Source organism: Arvicanthis niloticus, chromosome 20, assembly GCF_011762505.2.
Source record: "Arvicanthis niloticus isolate mArvNil1 chromosome 20, mArvNil1.pat.X, whole genome shotgun sequence".
In the NCBI taxonomy this organism is placed as follows: domain Eukaryota; kingdom Metazoa; phylum Chordata; class Mammalia; order Rodentia; family Muridae; genus Arvicanthis; species Arvicanthis niloticus.
Window position 1 is genome coordinate 49748809 of NC_047677.1, and position 13222 is coordinate 49762030.

Consider the following 13222-nt stretch of genomic DNA (forward strand, 5'->3'; position numbering starts at 1 on the left):
TGAATCTTCTATACCTAGCCATTGCCTTCCTTGTAAAATCTAGTTTTAGCGGAAAAAAAAAACCCATTAAGTTGGTTTAGCAAGCTCCCTCTCCTAGACTGGATCATCCTCAGTCATCCTGTACGGCCCCTGAGGTGATGTCTGCTACCTGGCTTGTCTCAACAGGCGTCTTGTCTGATCTGTTTAGACAAAGTCCCCCTACCCCTGATTTTTCTTTTCTCTTAGTCATTTGCCATCCCCCCCCACGCCCACCCTACTCTGGCTCTTCAGACCCACTTGCTTTCATTGGACACTCCACAACAAGTTTCTGCACCAATAACTAATTCTGAATAAAGTCAGCCTTACATGCTTCAGCAAGTACTATTGAAAAACAACAACAACAACAATAAATTATTATTATTATTATTATTATTATTATTATTATTGGTGTTGGGATCAAATCCAAGGCCCTGCATGTGTGATTGAGTAATTAAAAAAAAAAAAAAAGTATTTAAACAAGGTGTTTTTCTTTTTCCAATCCACCCACTTCAATATACTCATTATTTGTCTGAAACACTGGGAGACCAAAGCCAACCAGCAATGGCTCCTTCCTTGTTATGCTGTCTTGGGTTTGAATTCAGGGCATCTCATACACTGCCCCCAACACACTCCACTCTACAGAGCCACACTTTCAGCCCGGTGTCTTTTTAAAAAATATTCTTCCTCTGTCTTCAGAGGTTTGGAAAGACAAGGGGTTGGTGGCTGGAAGGCTGAGCCCAGCCCAGGGATGGAGGTTAGGGAAGAAGGTTAGGAGGTCAGGTGTCCTCTCCTGTGTACCATGCCTGCCCTGTCCGTTCAGAGGGCAGGTTGAATGATGCAAGGTGCACAGTTAGACACCTGAAGCTCTGAGGCTCTTCCTTGGCTGTGATTCAGGTGCCTGAGAATGTGGCTCCTCCCCAGCCAGCTCCATTGGAACCACAACAGCCCGGAAAGAACAAGACCCGGCAGTACTTTCCCAGCAGGTATCTGGAATTCCCAGAGTGGGAAATCCCCATGCCCAGCGGCAAAGGTAATTAGGGTTAGGCTCCTGTTTCCGGGGAGAGGGGGGGTTGTTAGCTGCCTTTTGTTCCATGGGGGTCTTGGGGGTCCTAATGGCCCAGTTTAAAGACAGAGACCTGAACCCAGAGACTCTAGGCAGAGAGACTGATGCAGCCTCCGTCTCAAGACAGAAACCACATTTCTTTTCCAAGCGATCTTTATTTTTCTCAATGACCCGTAGGGCGATTACAGTCACGGCTCCCGTGGGGAGCAGAGGTTCAGTGATGTAGTGACAGCCTGGTCACCAAATCAGCATTATTAAGACAATTGTGTTAGATAAATATTTTGTTTTAAACATAAGCAAAAAAGGAGGCGACCAGGCAGGGAGGCCAGGCGGGGATAGCTGGTAGCTCAGCTCTGTTTTCACAGAAAACATGTCGGTCTGAAGACAGCTCCCGCACCGGGTCCTCCAGGACACCCTGGCCTTCCAAATAAATACATTCATAAGCAAATAAATAATAAATAAATAATAAATAAATAATCATAAGTGCAATTATAAATAGAGGGGGCTGGCTCTGTGAGGAAGGCTGGGCACTGTGCCTCAGGGAAGAGTCTGGAAAGGTCTGAAGGTAGGAAGGCTGAGGTCTTCTCCAGCAGCATCTGAGCCAGAGGCAACCTGACCCACTGTCCCTGTGCAGAACTCAGGAATGGACATTTGAGGCTCCAGGGAATTCTGAAATCCCATTTGAGTCCCTGACAGTGATGTGTGAGAAGCTCACAATCCAGGCCACTGTCCCTGCATCTTGTGTTTCTGAGTGTCGTAGTTGTTGAAAGTTCTGAGTCCGGAGTTGGACCCTGAGCCATAATTCCCTTTCTAAGTTAGAAGGACACAGATTGGGGGCTCTGAGGGGTAGACAATAAAGGGGTTGGAGGAAAGAGGTCAGAGGGGACTGGATAGAGAACGGATGGGTACCTATTTGCCTCACAGAGCAATGACTCCAAAGTAGACCTGCCCGGACTCCGCGAAGTCTAAGTACTTGGGCAGATTGACCTCAGCGCTGAGTTGGTCCCCCTTCTCCAGCTGGAAGACCCCTCCCAGGTATATGGGCTCATACCAGGGCTTGAGCTCAGCCCCCTCAGGGGTGTCCTTGGGGCAGGGGCTCTTGATAGCAGAGAGGAGGTTGACTTTCTCCTGGTATGAGATAGCAAATCTGCTGACGGTGTGGGTGAGAAGCACGTAGTCGGGGCAGCCTTGACCCTTGAAGAGAACCTGGGAGTAGACAAGGTACAGCCCGTCCGCTGGCACCACAAGCTGGTTGTCTTTGAGATCCATGCCGTTGGCCAGGAGGGCGTTGGCACGCTGGCTCAGCCACTCCAGCTGTTCCTCCACTTGGTGGTTTGCTGAGGGAGGGACAATTGAGTCAGTGTCACCCTCTTAGTTCACACCCCACATCCTGAGCCTCAACTTCTACCCACACTTCACTTCCGGTTCCTGCACCCTCCGTCTTTCTGCATCCCATTGGCTACAGGGTCCCGGGTGGCCTCCTGGTGCCTTGCTTTTGAATCACCGCTCTGTCTTCTCTCAGCCTGGCTCGACCCCCACCCCCCAAATCCTGCCCCTTCACCCCCCCACCCCCGAGGCACATGTGAAGAAATCTTACCTACGACGTGGGCTACAGGCTTGTCACTCGAATTCTGAGAAGATGATCCTGGAAGGAAGGGACAAAGGCAAGGATGAGACCTTTAGGCTTCCCAGCAAACATCTGTGCACTTAAACCCCTGTTCCCTTTCCTTACAAACCAAAGTTTTAAGTTCTCCTCCCACCTCCCTGTCCCATCCCTATCCCAGGTCTAACTGCCCTTCTCTCATCTTAAATTAAGAGAGAGGCTTGGGAACACTTACTGAGTGTGAGGGTCTTGGCCATAGAACTGATGAGTGGGAGGCCATTTGGGAACTTCTGGGTAGGAAAAGAAGGAGGTTAGTAGACAGATTCGCCCCAAGGAGAAGCCCTCGCTCCTTGCCCCCCCAGCTCCTCTTCTTCCCCCCCCCAGCTCCTCTCCCCCCCCAGCTCTCCCCCCCCCCGGCCTGGTGCTTTTCTTCTTCATTCATTCATCCGTCCAACCCAAGGCATCTTTCTGTGGTGGCCTTTTTTTTGGAACTCCTGTTATCTCCCCTTAATCTCTCTCCTTATCTCTCATGCCTCCCTCATCTCTTGTCTCGAATCTCTCGCTTCTCTTCTCTTCCCCGGGCCACATCTTTCCACATCTCTCCACATGCACCCACACTTGTTCGTTCATTCATCCCTCCGCGCATCCGCCGAAGGCCGTTTCGTCAACTGGCTGCACGGGTCTGAGGTCCTGACTCTGTCTCCCTCTCCTCTCTGCTCCACGTTACCGTGTCCATTAGCCCACCTCTTTCCCTCGCCCTGTCCTTCTGGTCCTCCTACCCTGCTTTGCTTGTGATTGAGAATAAAAGCTGCCCAGACACTCACCTCATCCCTTTGGGGACCGATCACCCCGAAGTTCAGTAGACAGAAGAGCGCGGTGGCCCCTGCCACAAGCAGGAATGAGAAGAGGCTGAGACACAGACACCGCCTGGAGTTCTGGAGGCCCCCCATCTTTTTGGGGAGCGCCTCCTCTGCCAGTTCCACGTCGCGGATCATGGTTTCTGTGCTCATGGTGTCCTTTCTGGAGGGAGATGCGGCGCCTCGGACCAGTGTGTGAGAGGGACAGAACCTGCCTGGCTGGCTGCTTGCTTTTCTGGGAGTTATTTCCAGGGTGTTCTGGAGTTTCTGTTCTCCCTCCTGGCTGGTCCCTTGGTGTCCTCGCTGAGGGAGCTTCTGCTTGCTGCCTGTGCAGACTGCTGCTTTTATAGCCCTTGGGGAAGAGGGCGGGGAAAAGCTCTCATTCAACCCTCGGAAAACTTCCTTGGTGGAGAAAACCATGATCTCATGTGGAGGAAGCGGTAGTGGCCCTACACCTCTGTCTCGGTTTCTTCTCCGTAGCGGGGGCAGAGGTTTGGAAAGTTGGGGACACCCAGGCATCAAGGAATCTCCTCCCCATCCCCACAGGATTCTGTGGCAATCTGGGGCCAATCAGGAGCGTGTGTGTGTGTGTGTGTGTGTGTGTGTGTGTGTGTGTGTGTGTGTGTGTGTTGTATAGGACCCTGAGAACTGAAACCATTTTTTCTCTACCCTCCAGTCCTAATCATTGTTTCTTTCTCTGCAGAGAGACCACGCCTGTGTCTATTTCTTATACATTTCTAAGTGGGACTACTTCCATGGGGGAGAACTTAGCATTGGGGGTGCTTCTGGAAGCTGAGTGAATAAGGGGAGAGACATAATAGATACTGAGAAGGGAAAGCCCCCTGTCTGAGTTCTTGGAGGAAGTGGCTGAAGGCAGAGTGGCTTGAGAGTTGGGAGTGTGCATGGGCTTTGGAAGGGGATGCTGGGGGTAACGGGACGATTATGGGGCAGTCCCAGAGGGAATGAACTCAGCCTTTGGAATTCACGGACCCCACAAGCCTTCTCCTTTCATTCTGATCATGAGTTCAGGCTGCTGCTTTCAGCCCCCTGCTCCTAAGTGAGTTTTCCACGAAGCCTCTGCCGTATCGTCTTGATTGTGGCACACCTCAGACACTTAGATCCCACAACCCTGCTTCCAGGCTTTCTCCCAACCCATATGGCTCCCTGTCTTCCAATTATTCCCCTGCCTTCCAGTCCTGGACACTCTCCCACCCTCCTGTGGAGTCACTTCTCCCCAGAACCCTCGTCTCATCCCCCCACCCTTAGATGGATCTCCCTAGCTTGTTCTTTGGGTCTCCTCCAGAAGTTAAGCTGCCTCATTCCCATGAATCCGCTATCTCCCTCGGAGCTGCCTGCTCCTTCATGTCTCCTTGCTCTACCCAGAACCCATGGTCCAACTGGGACCTCTGTTCCCTGCTCTACTCCTTAAAGAGATGAAGAAGATTCTCTCCCAGTGCAAGACAGACACAAGCAGACAGAATTTCAGAGAAAAGAGGTTTATTGGGTTTCACGGATGGTGCAGGGGCTCCCTGTGGATGTCTAGCCGAGCAGTGGCTGGCTTTTAAAGCCTCCTGCTTTCTCCTAGAACCCCCTGGTCACCCCCATCTACTTCCTCTCTTTAAGATGAATTCTGTCTGAGGTGAGACACCTTTGTGTCTGGCTGTCATCTGACGGCTTTCTATTTCTCCCCTCTTTTTATTCTCTATAAATAAATAACTTAACCTTTCTCTTTATAAATAGTCAACCTTTCCCTGTCCCCAGTCACCTCCCCATGTCTGTCCCTCCTTCACGTCCAGGTCTCTGCCCCACCTAGACCCACAAAACCCCTGCTCTGTGCAGGAACTTCTAGGCAGGCTTGAGTCTTCTCCTCCTGAGCATCTGGAGTGGCCCTGGGGGAGACTTGTGGTTCCCTGAATCGCCTCAGACTCCTGTGAAAGCTCCAGGTTATTTTGGTGAGGAAGCTGGAGACGGTGGGGATGTGACCCTTAAAATGGTCAGGATGGAGTCTGGAATCCAATTCCTGGGTTTCTTTAGATTCTACAGAGCAAACGCTCCAAAGAATACGCTGCTGGGGCTGAAGTGTAGATGGGAGAAGCCATCGGTGTGGGTGGACAGCTGGTCTCCCTTACTGAGCAGGAACACAGCCCCCTGGTACATTGAGCGAACCCACGGTCCTTGTAGCCCCGGATACACAGACTTCTGTGCACTGAGGAGAGGCACGTGGAAGGGGTATTGGGGGGAATACAGCTGGACCTCGTGGGCCAGGTAGATGGGAGTAGGGACGGCCCTGGGAGAGCAGCTTTCCCCAGAGAAAACCACCTGGGAGTAGACAAAGTAGAGGCCACTGGTGGGGATCAGGAGGGAGTTGTTGTTCAAGGAGAAGCCGTGTTGGAGAAAGGCTCGATCTGTGTTTGCTCTCCAGAGCAGTGAGTTCTGTTTGCTGGGGTACCCTGGGAAGAGGCACAAGGTATTGGGGAAAGATCAGGGTCAGAGGTCTCCATCCCTGAGGGAGCAGGCACTGGACAACTGGGACAGTCGGTGGGGAGATAGGAGTGGGGTGCCTGCCTTTACGGGTAAGAAAAGTTGGTGTGTGTGGGGTGTGGGAAGACCACCTGGGCCCCTGGGCGAGCAGGAGGGAAGGCAGGGACTGGGCCTCTAGGGGCAGAAGTTTACCAATAAGATGAGCAGCAGGTTTCAGGAGGCCGTGGGTCAGATGCTTCTGAGGGGACTGATGAGCTGTCCTGGCAGCGGAGAAGCGGACACTGGAGAGTCCCTAGGAGAGAAGAGAGTTGAGAAGGTTCTAGGACTCTGAGGTGGCTAGGCCACCCCAGCACCCCCAATCTCTTGTTGCCTCACCTGGGCCCCTAGAGGCAGGGCCAGCAGCAGCCCCAGGAGGAAGACAGGAGGGGTGCCGAGCACCCTCAAGAGGTGGAGACGTCCAAGTGGTGTCATGGGGAGAACCTGCAGAGAGAGAGAGTGTGTGTGTAGGGGAGGCGGGGCACACAGCGGAAGACAGACCTTACCTCCCAGCTGAGACAGCCACCCTGAGACCTTACCTCCCAGCTGAGACAGCCACCCTGAGAGACAGGGCGACAGACAGAAAAGGGGACAGGCATGGGAACCCAGAAGTGAGCAGGGGGATAAGGAGAGAAAGACAGACTGGAAGAGGGAAGGACCACCATAGAATCAGGCAATAGCTGACAGGAGCAGAGAGAGAGACTGATAAGGCCGAGTTAGACGCCACGGAATATACCAAAAATCAAAGCCACAGGGAGCAGACCCATTAAGGCTGGGGATCCAGTCAGGTTGTACAGGAAAGGCTGTGGCTCAAGAGAAGAGGGAGGATCCTGAGGGATGCCTGTGACCAGGATAAGCCCAAGGAGACAGGGCAGGAGAGGCTCACCTGCTGTGCGGGGTCCTGGGCGCTGGCGCTCGGGTCCCTTTATAGAGGAAGCGGCAGTGTGGCAGGCAGCGGGCGGGTTCTAGGTCGGGGCTGGGGCCTGGGGAAGCCCCCAGGGCTTAGAAGATGCTGCTGTTTCAGTAGAAGGCAGGAAAGGCTGGGGCCTAGGACAGAACCGCAGGACTAGGGGCTCAGACTACTGCGTTCTGGGAAAGGGTGCCGGGTCCGGGGAACTGTGGGCTGCAGGGACTAGCAGGGAGCAAGGGTCAGCCCGGGGAGTTCCAGTGAACAGACGGGCAATTCGTGGAGAATGAGGGGCACAGCTGGGCAGTTGACTGGAAGCCTGCTTCCTCTGAAGAGCGATGGTTTATAACACGGCTGCACCCTTGACTGCTCACAGGCTTCTGTTCACATTTCCCTCTCCATTGCCCCTGGTCACGTCTGGAGGGCTCTGAGGCCACATGTGGTTAGCGGCACCTTTGTTTTTTCAGGTTCGAACCCAGGGTTATGTATGCTTGACAAGCCTTTCACCACTGACCTATACCCCTCTGGGTCTGTTTCCTCTCTTGTCTTTGGGGTTTCAAGGCACGGCTGTTCCAGTGTATCTGTATTTCCTGGTCATCTTCCAGTTTCATGTGAAGAAGTTCCATTACAGCGCCCCCTCCCCGAATCTGGGACATCTTGGTGTGTGACAGTCTTAAACTGTATCTATCCCCTTACTCTCTGGAGCGGCAGTTCTCAATCTGTGGGCGGGGCCCCCTTGGCAAACCTCTATTTAAAACAAATATTTACATTGTGATTCATAACAGCAACAAAATTACAGTTATGAAATAGCAACGAAAATAATTGTATGGTTGGGGGTCGCCACACCATGAGGAACTGTATTAAAGTGTCATGGAGTCAGGAATGTTAAGAACTGCTGTCTCAGAATGGTCCAGGGAAGATGATTTGGTGGTGTTCTCTAGAATCCCAAGACACTCACGTATAGTAAGGTACCAGCCTATTCTTGCAAGTCCCTGCAGATCAGATCTGTGTAACCCCAAATGTACACCCCAGACTTCCAAAGTTCTGTACAGAGGGAGCTTCAGAATTCTCCACAGTGAAGGCAGTTAAAGGGCTTGCTTAGAAGCAGCATCTGAGGAGCGCTTCTCTACTGGAAGGGCCTGGACACAGCTCAGGTAGCTGCTGGTAGACCTGTGTGAGCCCCTGGGTCATGTCCACATTCCCAGCAGGCACATTGATGATTTCTGTCTTAAAACAAAACTTTAAACTATTTTTTTTTGAGGGTTGGAGAACTGGCTTAGGGTCCTAAGAATTGGCTGTTCTTCCAAAGGACCAGTGTTAATCCCCAGCATCCCCATGCTGGTTTATTACATCTGTATCTTAAGTTCTGGGGGATGTGAGGTCATCTTCTGGCCCTTGTAGGTACTACACTCGAGTTGTGCTGAGACATACAGGCAGGCAAAAAATCCTATACACACGACAGAACATTTTGTTTGTTTGTTTGGTTGGTTGGTTTTTTTTGTTTTTGTTTTTGTTTTTTCGAGACAGGGTTTCTCTGCCTTGGCTGTCCTGGAACTCACTCTGTAGACCAAGCTGGCCTCGAACTCAGAAATCCACCTGCCTCTGCCTCCCAAGTGCTGGGATTAAAGGCGTGCGCCACCAACGCCCGGCACGACAGAACATTTAAACATGTTTATTTATCTTGTGTGTGCACGTGAGTGCATACAAGTGCCAGAGGCACATGTGGAGGTCAGAGTACAGCCCTTGGGAGCTGGTTTTCTCCATCCACTACATGGGTTCTAGGGATTGAACTGAAGTCATTAAGTAAAGCCAGCCAGCACCTTTACCCACTGAGCCATCTTACTGGCCCACCTTTCTGTCTTTCTTAAAAAGATTTCTTCTGGGGCTAGAGACATGGCTCAGTGGTTAAGAACACTGACTGCCCTTCCAGAGGTCCTGAGTTCCAATCCCAAAACATGGTGGCTCACAACCATCTGTAATGGGATCCAATGTCCTCTTCCAGTGTGTCTGAAGACAGTTACAGTTTACTCATACAAATAAAATAAGTCTCTTAAAAAAAGAAATGATTTTTAAAAAGATTTCTTGTTATTACTATCAAAGTATTAGTTTTTTCAAAATTTATTTTTTAGCTATTTTATTATAACATATGTATATATTTACCTACACACATATGTACATATATGTGTGTGTGTATGCGTGTGTGCATATATGCATACGCATACATATACACAGAGACAGAATCTTGATACCCTAGCTGGCCTGGAACTCAATATTTGCATTAGACTGACCTTGAACTCACAGAAATCACCTAACTCAACTTTCCAAGTGCTGGGATTAATGGTGTATGCCACAGAATGTCATCTATCCAGCTTTCTTACACAACCCAGGATCACCTGTGCAGAGGATGGCGCCACCCATGGTGGTCTTGGCTTCCTACATCACATCAATTAACAAGCCCTGATGCCACCACACACAGACATCCCCTCAGCCTGGGAAATCCCTCAGCTGAGACTCCTTTTCAGGTGACTCTAGATTGTCTTAAGTGGACAGCCAATGTCACAAGGACACTGCTGATGGTCGTTAAGTTTGTTTCTAACTTCTGTATGAGAAACACTGAGTAGGAAACTCTTGTGCATAACCAGCTTTCTCTCAGCTTATAAGTTACAGCTTTCAAAAGGCAAAGTTTTTGAAGATGATTTATTACTTATTTTTTTGTCATGTTTTTAAGATTGAGATAGGTGACAGAAGCTAGCCATCTCAGATGTCACCGCTGCTGCCACATGGCCATCAGTCAGAGTGTTGTAGCTGGCAATGCTGGTGGTCAGGCTGGCCTCTGGGCACACTGCTGTTCTCAGGCCCAAACAATTGAGAAGGAAGAGAAGCCAGATCTGTCTCCTCAGCTTCTCATGACACTCTGATTGGCAGTCCTCCCTCCTTGGGATGGGACAGAACCTTGTAACATGAGGCCTCTGACTTAGGACTAGAAATTTTTGTTAGGACCAGTTCTTACACCAAAGGTGGGGGAAGGGCCATACTTCTAGGTCATGGAAAAAAAGGAGGATTCTAGTCTCCACTGACCCAGGCTGTAAAGAGGAATTCCAGTTTCGATGGCTTGCCTTGGGGGAAGATGTGGGCAGGACAGAAGGCTGAAAAGGCGCAGAGCTGCTTCTTCTCACGCCTTAGGCTGTCACTCCTTCCGAAGTGTCCAGCATGCTCAGGCCCCACCCTTCGGGGACATGTGTTGTGAGCTCCATAGTTCTCATCCAGTCTCTTCCTCTGCATCCCAGAAACACTTATGTGCACCTGGTACAGGGAATTGGGGAGACAGCTCCAAGAGATAGATCCCTGACTTCCGGGATCGCAAGTTTAGTGAAGCGTGGTCAAGTTTCATGACCTTGGCAAGGGGACCCACAGGAAACCCACGGAACCTGGGGGCATTTATTATAGAGGTAAGAGAGGTAGAGAGGTAGAGTATGTCCTGGCTGCCTGAGAGGGAGCCCTCACCTCCTGGGCTGAGGTGAGCATCTTGGTACATTTAGAATTAGCAAAAGAAAGACTGTGGTAAGCAGAAAATCCACCCTGAAGGTTGTCTTGTTTCTTTGTTTGTTTTCTTTCAAGACAGGGTTTCTCTGTGTAACAGCCCTGTCTGTCCTGGAACTCACTTTGTAGACCAGGCTGGCCTCAAAGTCACCTGCAGGGTTTAAATCTCATTCTCATATGATAGACAGCCACCCACAAATTTACCTAAAAGAGAGAACCCCTTACATGTTAACGTTATAGAGTGTAGTCTAGAAGCAAGGTGAAGAACAGAGGAAGGTCCTGAAGTCACCATGGAGACCAGTGAAGAGCATTTTACAATGACCCAGCGAGAGCCCATGACAAGAGCGTGCATCCTGGGGAGACTGGACAGGAGAAAGTGCTACAGGGCAGAGCCTACAGCGCTGGTAGATGCCCGTGTAATGGAGGAAGGAAACCATCAACACCTCTTTCCGGGCTTGGGGATGTGGTTCAGTTGGAACAGTGCCTGCCTAACATGCAGAAAGTCTTGGGTTCCATCTCCGGCACCAGGTAAACTAGGTGTGGAGGCATGCTCTAACCCTCACACTGGGGAAGTAACTTCAGAATGATCAGGAGAAGTTCAAGGTCCTCTGTAGCTTTAGGGATGACACGAAACACTTTGTCAAAACAAACAAACAAACAAACAAACAAACAACAAAGTCCTGTAATTTTTTTTTGCCTATATCTTGTTTTTTAGTTCTTTTGATCTTTGGCAGACCAGCCACGAGGCCTAGCCTGAGCACACTAGGCTCTTCTCTGCTGAGCCGTGTTCTCTCAGACAGAATTTTACTTTTGTCATTGTGTCATCTTTGGCTCCTTTTCTGTGTTCCTCTTTCTCTGGGAATCTCTATGTTTCCTGTTGTTTCTGCCTCTTAACTGGTAGTAGCTGACAGACTGAGACGTCGCTGAGCTGTATTAAAATGAACAATGGCAGAGAAAGAGAGAGGGGTGGGGGGGAGAGAGAGATTGGATTAGATTTGGGTCAGAACAGAAGGCTGGGACCTGGAGGGACAGAAGAAAGGGGAGAGAGCATGAGATGATGGGGACAGAAGGAGGAAGGGCAAGAGTCGGCCAAGCTGTGTCACGGGAGCTGGCAGGGGATGTGCCTTGCCATGAGCCAATTTTTGGTTTCAATCTCAGTTTTAGAGGTTGTGTGAAATTCGGTTTCTTTCTTGGGGAGGCCAACAGCTGTCTGGGACTTTCCCTGGGTGGGAGAGGCTGATGACTGGGAGTCTTGTGCAGCATCTATACCACTCTCAGAGAGGGGACACAGAAATCTCCGGACCCTGCAAACTAGGCTGAAGTGACAGTAGCCACGGACTGTGAGTTTCTGTTGTTTGTTTTTTCTTTTTTTTTTTTTTTTTTTTTTTTTTTAGCCTCAGACTTTACTCAAGTTTAACCTTCCCCCAAATCACAATTCAAACTGAATCTCAAATCTAAGCACATACCCCTTAAAGGACTCTCAAATATACTCCTTCCTGTGAAACAGCTCACCCTGTCTCTGGTGTTATCCAGCTACTGACCCCAAACAAAGCATGATACTAAATGGAACTTCTACCTGAGCCAGAAATCATAAATGGACATTGTCCTACGTCACCGCACCCTCCAACAGCCTTTGATACGTGTTTACTGAATACCAACCAGGAAGTTTGTACAAGGTAGGAAGAATAGTGTGACACAAAGTTGAGCCTGAGAACCCTTACTCTTAGGGATCATGTTCCAGTGAGGCCGTGTATAGGAGATGCCCATCAAAGAACTGGGGGGTGTGTCTTAGAGAGAGAGCAGTCGCCTAGCATGAGTGAGGCCCCAGGACCATCCCCAGCAGTGCCATAAAATAAAATGAATTGGTAAAATAGTCCTACAGGGAAACAAGACAGGGTGATGTGGACAGTGGGAGAGAATACTCTCGGATACAGTAGTCAGTAATGTCACTCTCAGCATGGGTAGCACTGAAGAAAAGCCCAGGTGACGGACAGGTAGGGAGGAAGGAAGAAGCCAGGGATGTTGATGGACAGACAGAAGGACACTCAACTTGATCACATCCGAGAGACTGGGGCGGAGTGTGGATAAGGTCAGAGAGGAAGGCAGGGCCAGACCATGAAGGGTCATGTGAGGAGACACAAAGTATCTCCATTTTACTCAACTGTGGCATCTTTTGGAGGGTGTGAGGATGTGTGTGGAAGGACAGTGTGGAGGACGGATGGTGGTGATCAGGAGGCAGGTGGATCTCTGTGAATCTGAAGCCAGCTTGGTCTGCATGGTGGCTCCCTGTTCTATGTTTCCTTGCAGGAGACAAGAGGAGGAAGCAGGGGTCTGGGTGATGGGGCTGGAGATGGGAGCTGAGGTGGGATCCCTTGGTGGGTGGGCAGAGAAAACCAGAAGTGCTGCTTTGGGTGTGTGAAGGCTGAATCCACTCTCAAGGGTTGTTAAGTCTAAAGCTATTCAGTTTCACAGGCAGGATGGGGTTAGAGGAAAACCAGGAGCTGCTGGCAGAACGGTGGCCTGGAACATTAAAGCCATGGACCAAGGGTCTGTTAGTGTCCCACGCCTCCCCACAATAAATGCCGGGTATTTGACAGAATGCTTAGTCTGTCAGGGATTCCAACAGCGAGCCTGTCAGGATGTCCTTCTTGGTCCTCGCTGTGGTTCACTACCCAATGAGGACTCCTCTGTGGATCTGGTCCACAGTACCCTACTAT

The 13222-nt window shown here is 50.4% G+C and overlaps 2 protein-coding genes across 2 annotated transcripts; both read right to left on the minus strand.

The window, feature by feature from the left end:
* Positions 1-1225: 1225 nt before the first annotated feature.
* Positions 1226-3845, minus strand: Tnf (tumor necrosis factor). Its single transcript, XM_034524600.2, has 4 exons — positions 3509-3845; positions 2920-2974; positions 2679-2726; positions 1226-2418 (listed from the first exon to the last, which is right to left on the minus strand). The coding sequence occupies exons 1-4, from the start codon at positions 3692-3694 to the stop codon at positions 2000-2002; spliced, it is 708 nt and encodes a 235-aa protein (XP_034380491.2). The 5' UTR covers positions 3695-3845; the 3' UTR covers positions 1226-1999.
* Positions 3846-5057: 1212 nt separating this feature from the next.
* On the minus strand, positions 5058-7297 carry Lta (lymphotoxin alpha). The gene is made up of 4 exons (XM_034524800.2): positions 6945-7297; positions 6398-6502; positions 6215-6314; positions 5058-5991 (listed from the first exon to the last, which is right to left on the minus strand). Exons 2-4 carry the CDS (start codon positions 6491-6493, stop codon positions 5579-5581), a joined length of 609 nt encoding a protein of 202 aa, XP_034380691.1. The 5' UTR covers positions 6494-6502; positions 6945-7297; the 3' UTR covers positions 5058-5578.
* Between the last annotated feature and the right edge of the window lie 5925 nt (positions 7298-13222).

Coding starts and splice junctions, on each gene's coding strand:
- Tnf (XM_034524600.2), bottom strand. CDS start 3,694: ATGAGCACAGAAACCATGATCCGCGACGTGGAACTGGCAGAGGAGGCG. Junction 2,975..3,508: donor TCGGTCCCCAAAGGGATGAG/GTGAGTGTCTGG, acceptor TTTCCTACCCAG/AAGTTCCCAAATGGCCTCCC. Junction 2,419..2,678: donor GCCTGTAGCCCACGTCGTAG/GTAAGATTTCTT, acceptor TCCCTCCCTCAG/CAAACCACCAAGTGGAGGAA.
- Lta (XM_034524800.2), bottom strand. CDS start 6,493: ATGACACCACTTGGACGTCTCCACCTCTTGAGGGTGCTCGGCACCCCT. Junction 6,315..6,397: donor CCCTGCCTCTAGGGGCCCAG/GTGAGGCAACAA, acceptor CTTCTCTCCTAG/GGACTCTCCAGTGTCCGCTT. Junction 5,992..6,214: donor ACCTGCTGCTCATCTTATTG/GTAAACTTCTGC, acceptor GCCTCTTCCCAG/GGTACCCCAGCAAACAGAAC.